The 16,874-nt window shown below is 42.1% G+C and overlaps 1 protein-coding gene across 1 annotated transcript; it reads left to right on the forward strand.

Moving 5' to 3' along the window:
• Positions 1-8,154: 8,154 nt before the first annotated feature.
• On the forward strand, positions 8,155-16,632 carry LOC308173931 (protein NLRC3-like; the record flags this gene model as incomplete). Its single annotated transcript, XM_080548984.1, has 8 exons — positions 8,155-8,350; positions 8,634-8,696; positions 11,232-13,008; positions 14,659-14,832; positions 15,190-15,363; positions 15,555-15,728; positions 15,838-15,884; positions 16,082-16,632. 8 exons carry the CDS (start codon positions 8,155-8,157, stop codon positions 16,630-16,632), a joined length of 3,156 nt encoding a protein of 1,051 aa, XP_080405110.1.
• Positions 16,633-16,874: the final 242 nt, after the last annotated feature.

The following is a 16,874-nucleotide window of genomic DNA, read 5'->3' on the forward strand; positions in this document are numbered from 1 at the left end:
TATTGATTATTGATTATTGCTCCACAAAGTTATTGCACTTGTCCCCAAATGGAAATAGAAATTAGTAGCCTAAACCAACCGTGCTCTTAATCAAAAGGTGTTACTGTTGAGCCAGCTCCATACAACTGTATCGCTCGCCCCTGAGTCTAGCCCAGCTCAATATGGTGGAGAATCTAAACGAACCCGTCTGTGTTCTGCTCGCAGCAAACGACTGAGTCGTAAAACATCCGGATTGAGTTAATTCATTGAACAAAAGCTCGAGCTATATAAGGGCTTTTCTTACTTAAAGCCACAGTCCGCAATTTCTGAAACTCCCTCTGAGAACGGAGATAGAACCTTATCATTCTAAACGGAGATAGAACCTTATAATTCTAAACCGAGATAGAACCTTCTCATTCTAAACGGAGATAGAACCTTCTCATTCTAAACGGAGATAGAACCTTATCATTCTAAACGGAGATAGAACCTTATAATTCTAAACCGAGATAGAACCTTATCATTCTAAACGGAGATAGAACCTTATCATTCTAAACGGAGATAGAACCTTATCATTCTAACGTCACGATATCTGTAAACAATGGATCAAATGTATTTTCACAAGTAGCAGAGCTTGTCATGACATCCCCATGAGGGTTGCAATAGTTCTTTAAACACGAATTTAGTTATACATATTGTGACGGTATAATAAGGAGTTGGAGACTTTTATTTTGATAGGATTTCAATTAGTGGTGGTAGGTACTGCGAGCTTAACAGAGGGTTAAGGGTTAACGACAGAGGGTTTACCTTGCAATCACAGCCAATCGCAGGATCTCCATTGGAGCAGCTGACAGGCGCCCTCTGGTGGTGAACATGTTCCCTGTCTTAGAGGGAGAGGGCGCCCTCTGGTGGTGAACATGTTCCCTGTCTTAGAGGGAGAGGGCGCCCTCTGGTGGTGAACATGTTCCCTGTCTTAGAAGGAGAGGGCGCCCTCTGGTGGTGAACATGTCCCCTGTCTTAGAGGGAGAGGGCGCCCTCCATTGGAGCAGCTGACAGGGGTCCTTCAACACCTTGTTTCAAATCGATAAGTGCTCAAGCTAAAGGATCCTTGGGACGACCCGACTCTCTCTCTCTCTCTCTCTCTCTCTCTCTCTCTCTCTCTCTCTCTCTCTCTCTCTCTAAAAAAAAGTTTATTACATCCCATTATACAAGAGACATTGCAGCAGCAAGAGAAAACAAAATGCCAATGGAAAAAATTGAAAAAGGCAACAATAAGGCAAGATACAATTGAGCAATACAATAATAGAATAGTAAAAAACAATAATGTTGTGTCCATGTGTATGCATGTGTCCATAATGCATCTAGTGGGACTTTGGTGGAGTCACTTCCCATCCCATCTGGACATCAAAGCTGTAATAAAAATAGAAGAAGGTACATTTAAAATGATTGCCCACTGTTACCAACACACCATCTTTACAAAAAACTACTATGTTCATAAAATAGAATTGCTAATACAATGACAATGACAAATACCTGAAGTGCTGGTGACTCACATCAAGGTCTGATCTCTCAGAACCTCTCACCTTGTCTTTCTGCAAGGCACATTTCTACAGCAAATCTACAAATCAACAACATTTCCCAGCATACAGCATACATACACCAAGCTGCTAAATATGAGTGATGTGCACTAATGTGTACTGTTAGATCTAGGTGGGGTTTTATATGCTTATGTCACTCACACACACACATACACACATAACACATACACACACACATTCTGCTTCTTCCAGGTCAGCCTGATCTTCACGGTTAGCAGTGACGCCACAAATAGACAGATTCGGGGTTGTTATCTTAAGACCTTGGGGGGTTGTAGGCGCCAGGGATGGTGAACTCATTTCACAACGATGGGGTCTACTGCACACCTAATCTATCCTGAGATGACACAACGCATTTTAGATCACAAATCCTCAATAGATTGATCCATTCCATCATTTTACAGACAAGAAGATTCTTCAGTACTAACACGTTTGGCTATCTCATATAACTCATACTTACCCAAAAACAAAGCAGAAGGTATGTCGGACAGACCACAGTCCCGTGAATAGTAGCCTATGTCGATCAACAAAACTCTCTTTCATACAGTCATTGATGGCAGTGTCCGTCTTGTAAACAGACACACACACATGGTTACTTGTGGGGGTGTGGGGGTGGCTGAAACGAAGGGCATACGCCCCCACACTAATATGAATACTACCCCACCCAAGTTTGCTGACAAATTCTTGGTATTTAGTGAATGTAAAACTGTTGGTTATTATATTGAGTGGGTTCTTCAACACTTACATTTTCGTAATATGCAAAACATTTTACAAGACTTGTTTGGCTCGTTTGTGAGGTTTCACAATTCCCAACATGCGGACTAAATCACTAGAACGTGTCACATATATATAACGGTAAGAGTTATTGTTAAGGTTAGAGTAAGAGTTACGGTTACTATCCCTAGCAAAAGTATTTCCCATAATTTCACACTCTTCACCCTCATCCACCGCTGGACTGGCCATACAATCTACCCGCTAGGTTTGGGCCGCCCCCCCCCCCCCCCCCCCCCAAAAGACAAGTACGGCCGACCCCAAACTAGCGCGGCATCAACTAGCGCTGAATCAAGCGGCGGCCCCCGTTTATACTAACACATGGGCCGGCCCAATCACATGCTTAGGCCCTGCTGTCCATCGGCCCCCTCCCCCACTCTGATCCCTCGGCCGACAACCCAAGTGCAGTGTCATGTTCGTAGATAAGATAGTGAAAGGGGGTGCCCAGAAAATTAGGGAGAAAAAAAGTAAGAAGCTAGCAGAGGATGCCTCAAAATGTCAGAAACTGACAGATATGTTCTCTGGATCGACTGTGGGGGCTAGGCCTACTACAGATACAGCAGCCATGTCTCATCACCGTGGAGTACGTCAACAGTGAGTGAGTACACTGGTTCACACTTGCATTGGTATACTTGCTGTCCATGTCACTTACTCCGCTCTATAGTTTTTTTTTTACAAATGGTATATTCAACAGACTGCCATGTCGGACCGATTGCGGTGTCGGACCGATTGTGTTGGGCCGATCTGAGCCACATGGCAGGGCCTAATTTTTGCCCCAGTCCAGCCCTGCCCTCATCAATCAACACAGTACATTACTTTGATTGCATGAAAGACACATTGTTCCACATTTAATGTTAAATGACAAAGGGAAACTAGAGTCAGCTGTATTATACAGATGGACATTGGCACAATCAAAAATAGCAACAGAGTTATCCCCATGGAAACACAACAAAAATAGAATAGATCCCGTAATGTAGGACTTAGGCTTTAAGAAAAACAGCATCAGAGGAAGTCATTAGAAACATGTTAATAAAAAACAGATTTTGCAGCTAGAATTTTAGAGAAAAGGTCTTCTGTTTGTAAATACAAATTATAAAAACATGCAATTAAAATAAATGAATGAAGTCCTTCATATAGCTTACAGTACATAGTGATTGTTCCAGATGAATTTCACATATTCTCACAATACAGTCAAAAAACTCAACCCCCGGTAAAAGTAGAAAGATACCCCCATGATCATGGTGAATGAAGACAGAATATTGATATACTCAATACAACCAGTTTCTGGATTGAAGACACACACAGTCCACTGTCAGACCATAACATGTTGCTCCAACAGATTGATTTCGAATGTAACATTGTTATAGATATGACTGGAGTTCCCACATCTTCTGACAATATATTTCAATATCAAAATAATACACTTTATTCTAACAATATCAACATATGTTGACTGAAAATGTCTCATCACGCATTAATATTGATAAAATAAAGTATGATATTTCGTTCATGGAGAGAATGGCATGCACCTCGTCAAAGTCGTTTGAGCACAGACCTTCACTTCATTCCCTCAAAACATGTCAATATAAAACATATTTTTTCCCGCAATAGACAACCTTCCATTTATAATACCTCAAATCTGTTTCATTGAATGATTATCCAGACTATTGCATGCACAATCACAGGTAAATCAAGGATGGCAAACAGCATGATAGATTATTCACCAACTCCATAGGTGTTTACAAAGAAGATGATACTGGCCACACAGGTTTGGGCCCCAAACATACTCCATACTCATGAGAGCACTCTAGAACAATAAGGCATGTGGCCTCTAGGTGTCAGTGTTTAATCCTAATGATTATTTCCATTCTTACATCCTGCAACAAGAAAAAAAGTTGCTAGCTACAGTATGAGAACTTTGGTTACACCACCGGACTCTTATTTTGAAGATCTTCGACCAAAGAACCCGGAAGTGGTCGCGTTGGGTCCTGGCCGGCAGGGTTGCCAGATCGGGCGTGTTCACGCCGAATTAAATGGGCTACTTTTGATCACACTGGGCCGGAAAAAAAGCATTTGGGCGGGTTGGGCTGGATAAATAGCATTTAGGCGGTATCAAAATGTCAGTGCCTGAAAGTTACAAAATCCGTCAAGTTAGAATACACACCCCTAGTACTAGTTACATATTTTGTAGTTCATGTATATCTACCTGGCTTGACACTGCACTAAGGACCAGGTCTCAAGCCTTTGTACTACATGGTTTAGCAGTAATTCCAGAAAAATTACATTTGAGTTACTAAAAACAGTATTTCTTGATATTCTTTCTATGCAAATGTTTCCCATTCCATTCCGAAATAAACGTAAAAAGTGCCATGTTCAATTTTGCTGGGCTGTTACTTTGAATCAATTTATTTTTCAAAGAGACTGATATTAAGCTGTTCCTGTTAGATCCTATCGGTGTGTTCGTAAACTCCCTCTGAGAGCACCGGGAGCGCACACGGGGTTCAACGTCATAAAGAGCCCAGGTCATTTGATTGGACGAGGCATTCCATGAGTGCTGATCAGATTTCCAGAGCGAATTTACGAACGTAGCCTAAGACTGTTCTATTGCTAGTAGTGATGGCGAGATGAAGCTTCATGAACTGTTGAAGCTTTCCATCCAATTGCGTCACACATGGGCCGAAGCTTCGTGTTGCTTCATTTGCTCTACTGCGCCATCAAGTGGACAATAAATGTCTAGCAGGCAGAGTGATAATGACACCGTGGCTTTGGTGTGTGAAGCTTTGAATTGAATAAATGTGCTTGTGTTACTAGGAACAACAACATTTTATTCATTTATTCATTTTTATTTAAAAATAACAACCAACTTCTCCACAGTGCTGGGCTTCAGGCGGTTTCTTTTTTTTTAGACGATTTCACCTGCTTTTGAAAAGATCCTTTCACAGGGCACAGATGAAGCTGGGGTACATAGAAAAACAACGGCAAGTTTATACACATTTCCCGAATCGGTCACGTGGTACGGCCGGCAGGCGAAGCTTCGCTCTTACCATAAGTCATCAACACGCGCCTCGATACGCGCACCACATGCCTCGGTTACTCGACACACTCTACGAAGCGTCGGCACGGAAGGACACATCACTAATTGCTAGAGTTCCTGTTGTTCAACTGAAGGTTTCAGTTCCTCTGTGAGGCAAGAGAGGTAGAGGAAGTTGGAACTGTGCAGCAACATAGGACTGTTATATCAGAGGAGCAGACTTGTAGAACACCAAGACATTAAATTAATTCATTAAAGCACCCAGTGAACAGTGAGGCCTGAGCCTCTGTCAGCCAGTGTGCTGGAAGTGACCAATAAGGACCAGTTTACTGTGTTCACAGTGATGGGGGGCTCCAGAGAGGAGTGACAGGCAGGTCAAACAGGTACGTTTCTAATTTGATGTGGACTTTGTGATATTTAAGCTGATCGTGTTTGACCATAGTTGACTTTCCTGGTTCAGGATTCAGATTCTCTACCCTTCATCCTGAAGTGTGCACTTGTGACCTATTGTTTATGTTAGGATGTCAGAAAACGGGGACATTTCAGATTTTATTTCAACCTTTTGCGATTGTTATGCTGATTTGATACATAGGCCTACCTTTGTAGCCTTGATGTACATATGGTGGTTTTAGTGTACGGGTAATTTGTCTTTTTTATTGATTCATTTAATCTAAATTATTACGTTTACTGCATTACTCTACAGTCAACACAAACTGCACCATTCATAGCTGGTTATAAAGAGGAACTGGACAGAAAACCAACTTCTCCTATTTAAAGTGTATGTGGCCTTGGTAGTAGTCAAATACATGCATTCTACAGGGATAAGAGTTGTTTAAAGACAACACCTATAACAGGGATAAGAGTTGTTTAAAGACAACACCTATAACAGGGATAAGAGTTGTTTAAAGACAACACCTATAACAGGGATAAGAGTTGTTTAAAGACAACACCTATAACAGGGATAAGAGTTGTTTAAAGACAACACCTATAACAGGGATAAGAGTTGTTTAAAGACAACACCTATAACAGGGATAAGAGTTGTTTAAAGACAACACCTATAACAGGGATAAGAGTTGTTTAAAGACAACACCTATAACAGGGATAAGAGTTGTTTAAAGACAACACCTATAACAGGGATAAGAGTTGTTTAAGAGGATGTCAGAAAAAGTAGTCATATACATACATTCTAGCATCAACATGTTCAGAAGAAAACGATAACTGCGTCGAGAACAGAGAGTGCTTTGTGATGTCCTGAGAGACTCTCAGTTGACACACACACACACACACACACACACACACACACACACACACACGTGTTTAAATGTGTTTAAATTGATATGGTTTCATGTGCTAACTGACAGAATTCATAGATTTATAAGGCTCAATACATATTTTTAAAATATATTTTTATATTCTTCTAATATATCAATATTCTTTGGCAATTGTGTTTTAGCTGTTTGCTTCACATCTGGACATGAGTTTTGGACAGAATTAAAACATATTCTGGTTTTATAATCTCACTCACTGGTTTCATAGACCAAGGCTCTGAACCATGGAGGGCAAAGACTTCAGACAGAAGAGAGAGGAGGAGGGAGAAGAGAGGTGGAGAGAAGAGAGGGATGTTCCCAGTCCCAACAGAGGAGAAGAGAGAGAAGAGAGGGATGTTCCCAGTCCCAACAGAGGAGAAGAGAGGTGGAGAGAAGAGAGGGATGTTCCCAGTCCCAACAGAGGAGAAGAGAGGTGGAGAAAAGAGAGGGATGTTCCCAGTCCCAACAGAGGAGAAGAGAGAGAAGAGAGGGATGTTCCCAGTCCCAACAGAGGAGAAGAGAGAGAAGAGAGGGATGTTCCCAGTCCCAACAGAGGAGAAGAGAGAGAAGAGAGGGATGTTCCCAGTCCCAACAGTGGAGAAGCCCCTGCTGACCGAAGGTGAGCGAGACCGTTCCCTGAAAAGCTCCTTGAGGAAATGTTATGTGTTGTAGTACCAGGGTGAGGACGTAGGGGGCACTGTCAACAAGACTCTGAGAAAACAAGACTGCTGTCTAGACCAGTGTTTCTCAAACCTCTCCTCGGGGACCACCAAATATGTGGAACGGCTGGTGGTCCCCGAGGAGAGGTTTGAGCACCCAGTGACCCAGTGGTTACTGGTCTAGACCAACATTATCCATTTTGGTTGTATGTAGCATGTTTAATCTAAGAGGTTGTCCAACCTTGAGTGTCTGGGTGCTTTTGCAGAAAACATAGTTATCATTATATATGAATGAATGAATGAATGAATGAATGAATGAATGGACTTTATTGTCATTGCTACAGTACAGGTACCAAACAACGAAATTTAGGAGGGGTGGCTCCCCTGGTGTTAGGAAAGGGAAACAAAAAACACTTTAAAAAAAAAAATTCACAAGAAGGGAAGGAGCTGGTTTACATAAATAAAGGCTATGTACAGATATATATATGTGGGTATGTGACACGATTCCCCCTCCACACAACATATGCAATGATATATGACTAATACCATGTCCTGTTTATAAGCCCCTCCTACTGTCTTGGCAGACTGGCTGTGTGTCACTCCAGGGAGGCAGAGAAGGTCCTTGCAGTGACCATCCATGTCACTACATATGGTGAACTATGCAGAATCTCAATGTATCAATTTATCACCAGCATTACATAACTGATTTAAATAAACAGACTAGTTTCTAATTGTATAAAACAGGTATTCATTATTTAATTCCAGAGGCTGAGTTTGTCAACAAACACAGGGCTGTTCTCATTCAGAGGGTTACCATGGTGAAGCCCATAGCAGATGCCCTGCGCCAGAGTGGTATGCTCCATCCTGAGATGTACTCCATCATCCTTGCTGCTCAGATCAGACAGGAACAGATGAGGGTGCTGTACGAGGCCTTACTCGCAGGAGACAAAGTCAAATCAGCCTTCTACAGGATCCTCCAAGAGAAAGAACCTTATTTGGTCCAAGAATTGGGTAAGAGTCTCTCTCTCTCTCTCTCTCTCTCTCTCTCTCTCTCTCTCTCTCTCTCTCTCTCTCTCTCTCTCTCTCTCTCTCTCTCTCTCTCTCTCTCTCTCACACTCTCACTCACTCACTCTACTCTCCCCTCTCCCTGAATTATATATTTTATTGAAATAATCAAACAGCTTTTGATAATAGCATATTAACCATCATATCAAGTCACATGATGAGCCAAACATGGCCTGTGGGTCTCATGTTGGAGACCTCAAAGTCTCAGAATCGACCTCCTCTTCTCCAGGTGGGGCTTTCTGCACAGATGTGGACAGTGATGCACAGACCAGGACCACTGGGCAGAAGACAAGTATGTCTGAACTGTAGAAGAGAACCTTCTGCTACCATTACTGCTACTACTGTTATCTGTAACACACACACACACACACACACACACACACACACACACACACACACACACACACACACACACACACACACACACACACACACACATATTTGTGACAGCAGCTGGTGTTTTGGGAGACAAGGAGGCCACGGTCATTTTTTCAGTTTTTTACAGATTATGAAGTACATAATGTAAGCATTCAAGTTATGTGCCAGGCATTGAAATCTGTAAATGTTTGAAGATACATTTGCGTCTGTGAATGAGGTACACCCGAAATCACCTGAAATCACTAAGCAGAGAAAAGGTCTCTCAGATATCTGGAGCTGTTCACACTTCTGCACAACCAGGTAATGGGCGGTAACAATAGCAGTAGTTACCACCGCCCCCAACCACTCCCCCACTCGTTTTCAGTCGTCAATGTCCAGCTTTATACATTTGTTCAGTTTCAAGTTTTATTTGCCATGCAAAAAGTACAAATACAGTAGATAGCTAGCTTTAGCTAACATTAATACCTAGCAAGGTTATTACCTAAGCTAATTAGCCAGCTTAATTCTCTGGCTTTCTAACACTGTCTCTAACACTTCCAAGAGCAATGCTGTGACTGAAGAGACTACATGATAATAGAGAGACTTAATAATAATAATAATAATAATAATAATAATATCAACAACAACAATAACAACAACAATAACAATAGGCATTATGAGGCATTATGAGGGTCACAAATATTGTTGTTTTTTGTTTGAACTGTTATTCTTTTAATGAGACAAAAATCTGAGTGAGAATTGATTTGATTACATCCAATGTACAAGTACACAAGTGTAAACATATTTGGATGAGGTTCTTCAACTTTGGCATTGCAGCAAGATACAATTACAATAATTACAATAATTACAATAATAATTACAATAATAATTACAATAATAATTACAATAATAATTACAATAATAGTGTCAAGTAAAAAGTAAGTAATAGTAAAGTAATGATAAAGTAAAAGTAAGTAAAGTTATTAGTGATGGTAATCGTACTACAGTGGAACGAGTGGTACTACAGTGTAATCAATAGTGCAAAGTAAGATGAAATGCAATATGATACAGTACAAGTAGTCAAGTGTTCAGGTAATTTTCAAGTAGTCAGGTAGTGTGCAAGTAGTCATATAATATTGATGTATCAATAAGGGAATATGTGTCACCTCATATTTATACCAGTGAAACAGGAAGTCATGGCATTGCAGTCATAGCATTACTGCTTCAAAGTTCCTAAACACTCTGATCAACTAGGGGTGACAATAATTGTGGTACGAGTGGTTTTGTTAGAAATAGTTATTTCTTGATGACGTTTTCTTTTCTCAGTATAAATGTACTTCATTTAAAGGTTGGATGTAATTTCATTAAGTGCGACATTAAGCTAATTCACCAAAAAGTGACAGTATACTTACGATACAGCTTTCTGCACAAATCTACAATCAAAGGCAGTTTTAGTAATACATTGGCAGGTTCAGAATAAAAATTATATGGTACAAGACCTCAGAGCGGTTCAGTTTGTCTCTGCCTCCCTACACAACGAGCAGGGCCGGTCCTAGGCATAGGCGATCGCCTAGTTTTTTTACATTTCAATAATTTTGTCTCTATGACTTTCATGTCTCTATGAAAATATGTCTCAGCCTACTGTCTATTTTTGTCTTGAAACCATTGTTGTCCATATTTTTACTGTTGAATGTGTGGGTGGTGATGAGGCAGTACTGGTGGCTTAATGTGGTGGTGGTGGCGCCCCTAAACATATTTTTTTTTGGGGGGGGCATCAAATCATACTCTCGCCTAGGGCACCTAAATGCCTAGGACCGGCCCTGACAATGAGCACATCTACATTAAAACATGAATCCAATAGCCCAGGGCTCCTGCACTTCCCTACAATGCCTTGTTCTATTCTATTAACAAGACCAAACACTTACCGACAGAGTGGAGAGGAGAACAATACAGTTCACTGTGTTCACTCCACCTGAACCTTTCTATACGCTCTCCCAAATATACCTGAGCAGGGTTCCTGACATTCCCAGGTCCTAATGTCCCACCTGCAACATGAACACAGTCATCAGTAGAACTACAATGAGATGTTGATAATGATGACATTGACACTCATCAGAAGAATAACAGATAACTGGATTGTTGTTTTTTTCCAGGTACAGAGCAACTGTCAGAAGGAGACAAACTGAAAGGTCATAAAGGTCAGTTCCACCTTTGTGTTGTCAGAGTGGGGTATGCTCTAGCTACACTATAGCGCTTGAATTCAAAACACACACACACACACACACACACACACACACACACAAACTGTACCCATTGTTCAAACCATCTGACATGATGGTTTGGTCTGATAGGTAACAATGGTAATGATGCATTTGATTATAAAACAGTAATCATGAATATAATGACAATACACACAGAGATAATGACAAAGAATAACAAATTCTGTGTATCATTTTTTTTTTCATTGCAGTCCAAAACGATCTTAAAGCCTTTTTTAGGATCAAGTATGCCAATATATATGATGGGACGTTAGAAGAAGGGAAATGTGTCCCTTTGGACGAGATCTACACTGACCTGCACATGATCAAGGAGGCCTGGGGAGGGGTCAGTGTTAAACACGAGGTCATACATATAGAAGACAAATCTCCAGTCACAGGAGACACCATCAAGACCAGTGACATTTTCAAACAGGAATGTAAGAGAAAATTACTTACGCTAGGCATCGCTGGTGTGGGAAAGAGTGTCTGTGTGCAGAAGAATGTTCTGGACTGGGCAGAAGAAAATGAGAACCAGGACATTGTTTTCTTGTTTCCGCTTCCTTTTCGTGAAATGAATCCTTATGAAAAAGAAGAAGAGTGTAGTCTGATGGAAATGCTTCATCGATCCTTCCCTGTAATGGAACCAATCAAGACTCTGGGAATGGAATCTAAAATTGTCTTCATCTTTGATGGCCTGGACGAGAGTCGACTACCTCTGGACTTCAAGAACAATAGACGGCTGAATGACGTGACAGAGCCGGCCTCTTTGGATGTCCTGATCACAAACCTCATCGCAGGAGAGCTCCTCCCCTCTGCTCTCATCTGGATGACCTCCCGACCTGGAGCAGTCGATCAGATACCCCGAGAATACATCCACCAATGGACAGAGATACGAGGGTTTGATGATAAACAGAAGGAGGACTACTTCAGGAAAAGAATCAGTGATGAGAACCTGGCCAAAAAAATCATCAAACATGTGAAGTCATCAAGGAGCCTCCACATCATGTGCCACAATCCAATGTTCTGTTGGATCTCAGCCAGTGTTCTAGAGAGACTGTTGGGTGGAGCAGAGAGAGGAGAGCTGCCCAAGACTCTGACTGAGATGTACATAAACTTCCTGAAATCTCAGATTGACAAAATGGAAAAAGAAGCAAAGAAATCCACTGGAAAGAGTGAGTGTTTCAACTTGAAAGAAGCGAAGAAAAACACAGGAAAAATCATTCTCCAGCTTGGAGAGTTGGCATTCCGTCAGCTGCAGAAGGGACATCTGATCTTCTATGAGAAAGACCTGAGAGAGAGTGGCATTGATGTTAAAGACGCCTCAGTGTACTCAGGTTTATGCACTAAGATCTTTAAAGTGGAGGGGAAGACCAATTGGGGACCGATTTTCAGCTTTGTGCATCTGAGCATCCAGGAGTGTCTTGCTGCTTTATATGTGTTCGTCACATTCATCAACAGCAACAAGAATCCACTGGTCAAACAGAAATCCTCATCCAGGAAGCTATGGTCATCACTCAGACGCAAACCTCTGGTTCACTTACACAAGAGTGCAGTGGATATGGCCTTACAGAGTAAGAACGGACACCTGGACCTGTTCCTGCGCTTCCTTCTGGGCTTCTCACTGGAGTCCAATCAGAATCTCTTTCGAGGCCTTCTGACACAGGCAGGAAGCAGCTCACAGACCAATGAGGAGACAGTCAAGTACATCAAGGAGAAGATCAGGGAGAATCCCTCTCCAGAGAGGTGCATCAATCTGTTCCACTGTCTGAATGAGCTGAATGACCATTCTCTAGTGGAGGAGATCCAAAGCTGCCTGAGCTCAGGAAGTCTCTCAGAAGCCCAACTCTCACCTGCACAGTGGTCAGCTCTGGTCTTTGTGTTGCTGACTTCAGAAGAGAAGCTGCATGTGTTTGACCTGAAGAAATACTCCAGATCAGAGGAGGGTCTTCTGAGGCTGCTGCCAGTGGTCACAGCCTCTAAGACGGCGCTGTAAGTAGATGGACTAAATTACTCAAATTAAACTTAAAATAGGTTGAGTTCAGTTTCAGAGTTATGAAAATGTATTGTAGAATAGTAATTAGTCGGTACTTGGTGAAAAACACAACAACAAAAAATGCAACAATAACAAACCCCAACAAACAATACTTGGTGTGAAAGACATTATCTAAAACATATTACTAATGAGTGCTTGATCAAAAAACACATCCTTTGATCTGACCCTCATTGATACTTCATAATCACACTGTTTGTGATTTACGGATTAAATGGAAGAAATTTAGTTATTGACCACATGGTCAAAAGTAATGACTGAATTAATTGTAATGAATTAATCAATTGCATACTTATCTTTTATATTTTATTGACACACAGACATGTGACTTGTTCTAGCATTTTCAGTCGCTTTGTGTCTCAACTCCCAATAATGAGCCAGAAAGAGCCAGTTAGTTACTTACGTTTATCCTAAGTTTTCACGTTCACCTACGTTTATCCTGTTTTTAATGTAATCGCATTCCACTCGCGGTACCCCAGGTATTCACTCCAGCAGCTCAAATGAAGACTTTTTGTCTGACATCAAGTAAACAACATAGCTAGCTGGCTGGCTGTGTCCACAGTTCAGATAATACGTTTGTCAACTTTATTTTAGCTAAAGTGTAATGAGTCAGTTTGCTTGCCAGCGACTTTACAGTTGGTGCAGCTGTAAGGGTCATATCATAGTTGTATTTGTCATGCAATCAACTTCTCAGTCAATTGTTGGAATTAGGTATTTTTTGCTCTAGGCAGAGGGTCAGCCATAGTTGGCGCCCCTGGAGCAATTAGGAGTTAAGTGCCTTGCTCAAGGGCACATGCAGCTCCCTCCTGAGGCGGGGATCAAACCAGTGACCTTCCAATTGCTAGCCGGCCTCTCTAACCTCTAAGCTACTGCCACACCATTATATGCTAATTAGGTGCAGCGACAAGCAATTGGAAATAATGTATACCGGTATACATTTTCTCTGAGTCAAAAGTATGTAATCCTCATTCAGGCTGAATGGATGTGACCTCACAGAGAGATGCTGTGAAGCGTTGGCCTCAGCTCTCAGCTCAGACTCCTCCTACCTGAGAGAGCTGGACCTCAGTAATAATGATCTACGTGACGGGGGGGTGAAGCTGCTGTCTGCTGGACTGGGGAGTCCACACTGTAAACTACAGACACTGAGGTGAGGTCACTAGACTATTGTTGTTGACAGACATCATTCCTAAGTGTCTGTTACATTATCATTCTTTGTAATTAAATATATTTGCACAGAAAGGCTCAATGATTGAGAGAGACAATGTACATTATCTTCCAATCAGTTACTATGTTGTGTGTGTGTCTGTTTGTGGTGGGGGGGGGGGGCTGCTCTGTCTGTAACCTCTCTGAATATGTTTTCCCTCCTCAAATCCTGACCCCCCTGGCCTCAGATCAGCTCATGGTGCTACACAATACTTCACTAACCCAGTAGCTAGCAAATACATCATACCAAATGTAGAAATCCAGTCACTACAAATGTATCCATGGTTGCTTGCTCCCGTGTTGAGAGCAACTATAACTTTCATTCATGAATTCTTGCACCACAATGATCGTTTGGCTACATGTATTTATTTGTATTCCTCATTCAGGCTGAATGGATGTCACCTCACAGAGGGATGCTGTGAAGCGTTGGCCTCAGCTCTCAGCTCAGAGTCCTGCCCCCTGAGAGAGCTGGACCTCAGTAATAATGATCTACGTGACGGGGGGGTGAAGCTGCTGTCTGCTGGACTGAGGAGTCCACACTGTAAACTACAGACACTGAGGTGAGGTCTAATACCATTCTTGTTGTCAGACACAGTGTGTGTGTGTGTGTGTGTGTGTGTGTGTGTGTGTGTGTGTGTGTGTGTGTGTGTGTGTGTGTGTGTGTGGTGGGGTCGTGGGAGGGGGGAGGGGGTCACTCTCTGAATAACTTTGCTATCCTCAATTCCTGACCAATCTGGCCTTACATCAGCTGATGGGGCTACACAATACTGCACTAACCCAATAGCAATCAAATATAACAGACTGAGAAATACAGTGACTACAAACCTGCCTGTGATTGGCTTGAATCATAAATTATTATCATAATGCACCTCAGGGATTTTTTTTGCCGCCAGTATTTATTTGTATTCCTCATTCAGGCTGAATGGATGTCACCTCACAGAGGGATGCTGTGAAGCGTTGGCCTCAGCTCTCAGCTCAGAGTCCTGCCCCCTGAGAGAGCTGGACCTCAGTAATAATGATCTATGTGACGAGGGGGTGAAGCTGCTCTCTGCTGGACTGGGGAGTCCACACTGTAAACTACAGACACTGAGGTGAGGTCTTTTGGGGTGTAGAAGCATGAGTATCTAGGGCCATTATCTTGCACTTGTTTGAATGTTCTTTACTTAAATACAATGTGTCCAGCCTTTCAACTGCTAAATTAAGAAGATTTTAATCTGTACATGTACATTAGAGAGGAATGATCATATTCTTGATATCAGATGGAGTGAAACTATTTCCCCAGGTTGTCAGGCTGTGGAGTCCCAGAGGAAGGCTGTGCTTCTCTGGCTTCAGCTCTGAGGTCTAACCCCTCCCACCTGACAGAGCTGGACCTCAGCTACAATCACCCAGGAGACTCAGGACTGGCGCTGCTCTCTGCTGTACAGAATGATCCACTCTGTAAACTACAGACACTCAGGTAAAGGCTGCAGCTGGACGTATCAATGGGATTAATGCACAGTATCTGTTTCCCAGATGATTGTGAGTGTGTCATTAAACCACTGTATGTTCTTCTGTGGTTGATATAGTGTGGACCATGGTGAAGAGTGCAGGCTCAAACCTGGGCTGATCAAATGTAAGTCACCATCGCTGAGTTAAAACAGAGCACCAGTTTTGTATTCCTAAGTAAAATATTAGTAAATGTGAATTATTTTTAATTAACAAGTAATATTTTCAGAAAAAAAGAATGTTACAATAACAAGATCACATTGTGAACATTGTTATTCATTCAACTGTATTGATTTCACAATTATTTTTTGCCCTCTCAATCAGATGCCTGTGAGCTCACACTGGACCCAAACACAGCACACAGACGCCTCTCTCTGTCTGAGGAGAACAGAAAGGTGACACAGAGGAGAGAGGAGCAGCCGTATCCTGAACACCCAGAGAGATTTGACTACCAGCTACAGGTGCTCTGTAGAGAGGGTCTGACTGGGCGCTGTTACTGGGAGGTAGAGTGGGGAGGGAGATGGGCTGTTATAGGAGTGACATATAAAGGAATCAGCAGAAGAGGGAACAGTGATGACTGTAGGTTGGGATTCAATGACAAGTCCTGGAATCTGGAATTCTCTAAAGACAGTTACTCTGCCAGGCACAATAGAAAGAGAACTGACATACGTGTCCACCCCTTTGGCTCCCGCAGAGTAGGAGTGTATCTGGACTGGCCGGCCGGCACTCTGTCCTTCTACAGCGTCTCCTCTGACACACTGACCCTCCTGCACACATTCCACTCCACATTCACTGAGCCCCTCTACCCAGTGTTTTGGTTTTGGGGTTATAGCTCAGTGACCCTGTGTAAACTAGTCTCAGGGAGATCACACTGAACACACTCAAAGACGATGCATCATAACATGATGTCAGGATGTAGTTTTACAATCACATCAAGCTTCATACACTCAAACTCAAACTCTTCAACACTTACATTTTGGTCATATGCAATTTTTTTTCACAAGACTTGTTTGGCTCGTTTGCGAGGTTTCACAATTCTCAACATGCGGACTAAATCACTAGAACGTGTCACATACTGTATATATAACGGTAAGAGTTATTGTTAAGGTTAGAGTAA

Source organism: Nansenia antarctica, assembly GCF_963989245.1.
Source record: "Nansenia antarctica genome assembly, chromosome: 19".
NCBI classification, from domain to species: domain Eukaryota; kingdom Metazoa; phylum Chordata; class Actinopteri; order Argentiniformes; family Microstomatidae; genus Nansenia; species Nansenia antarctica.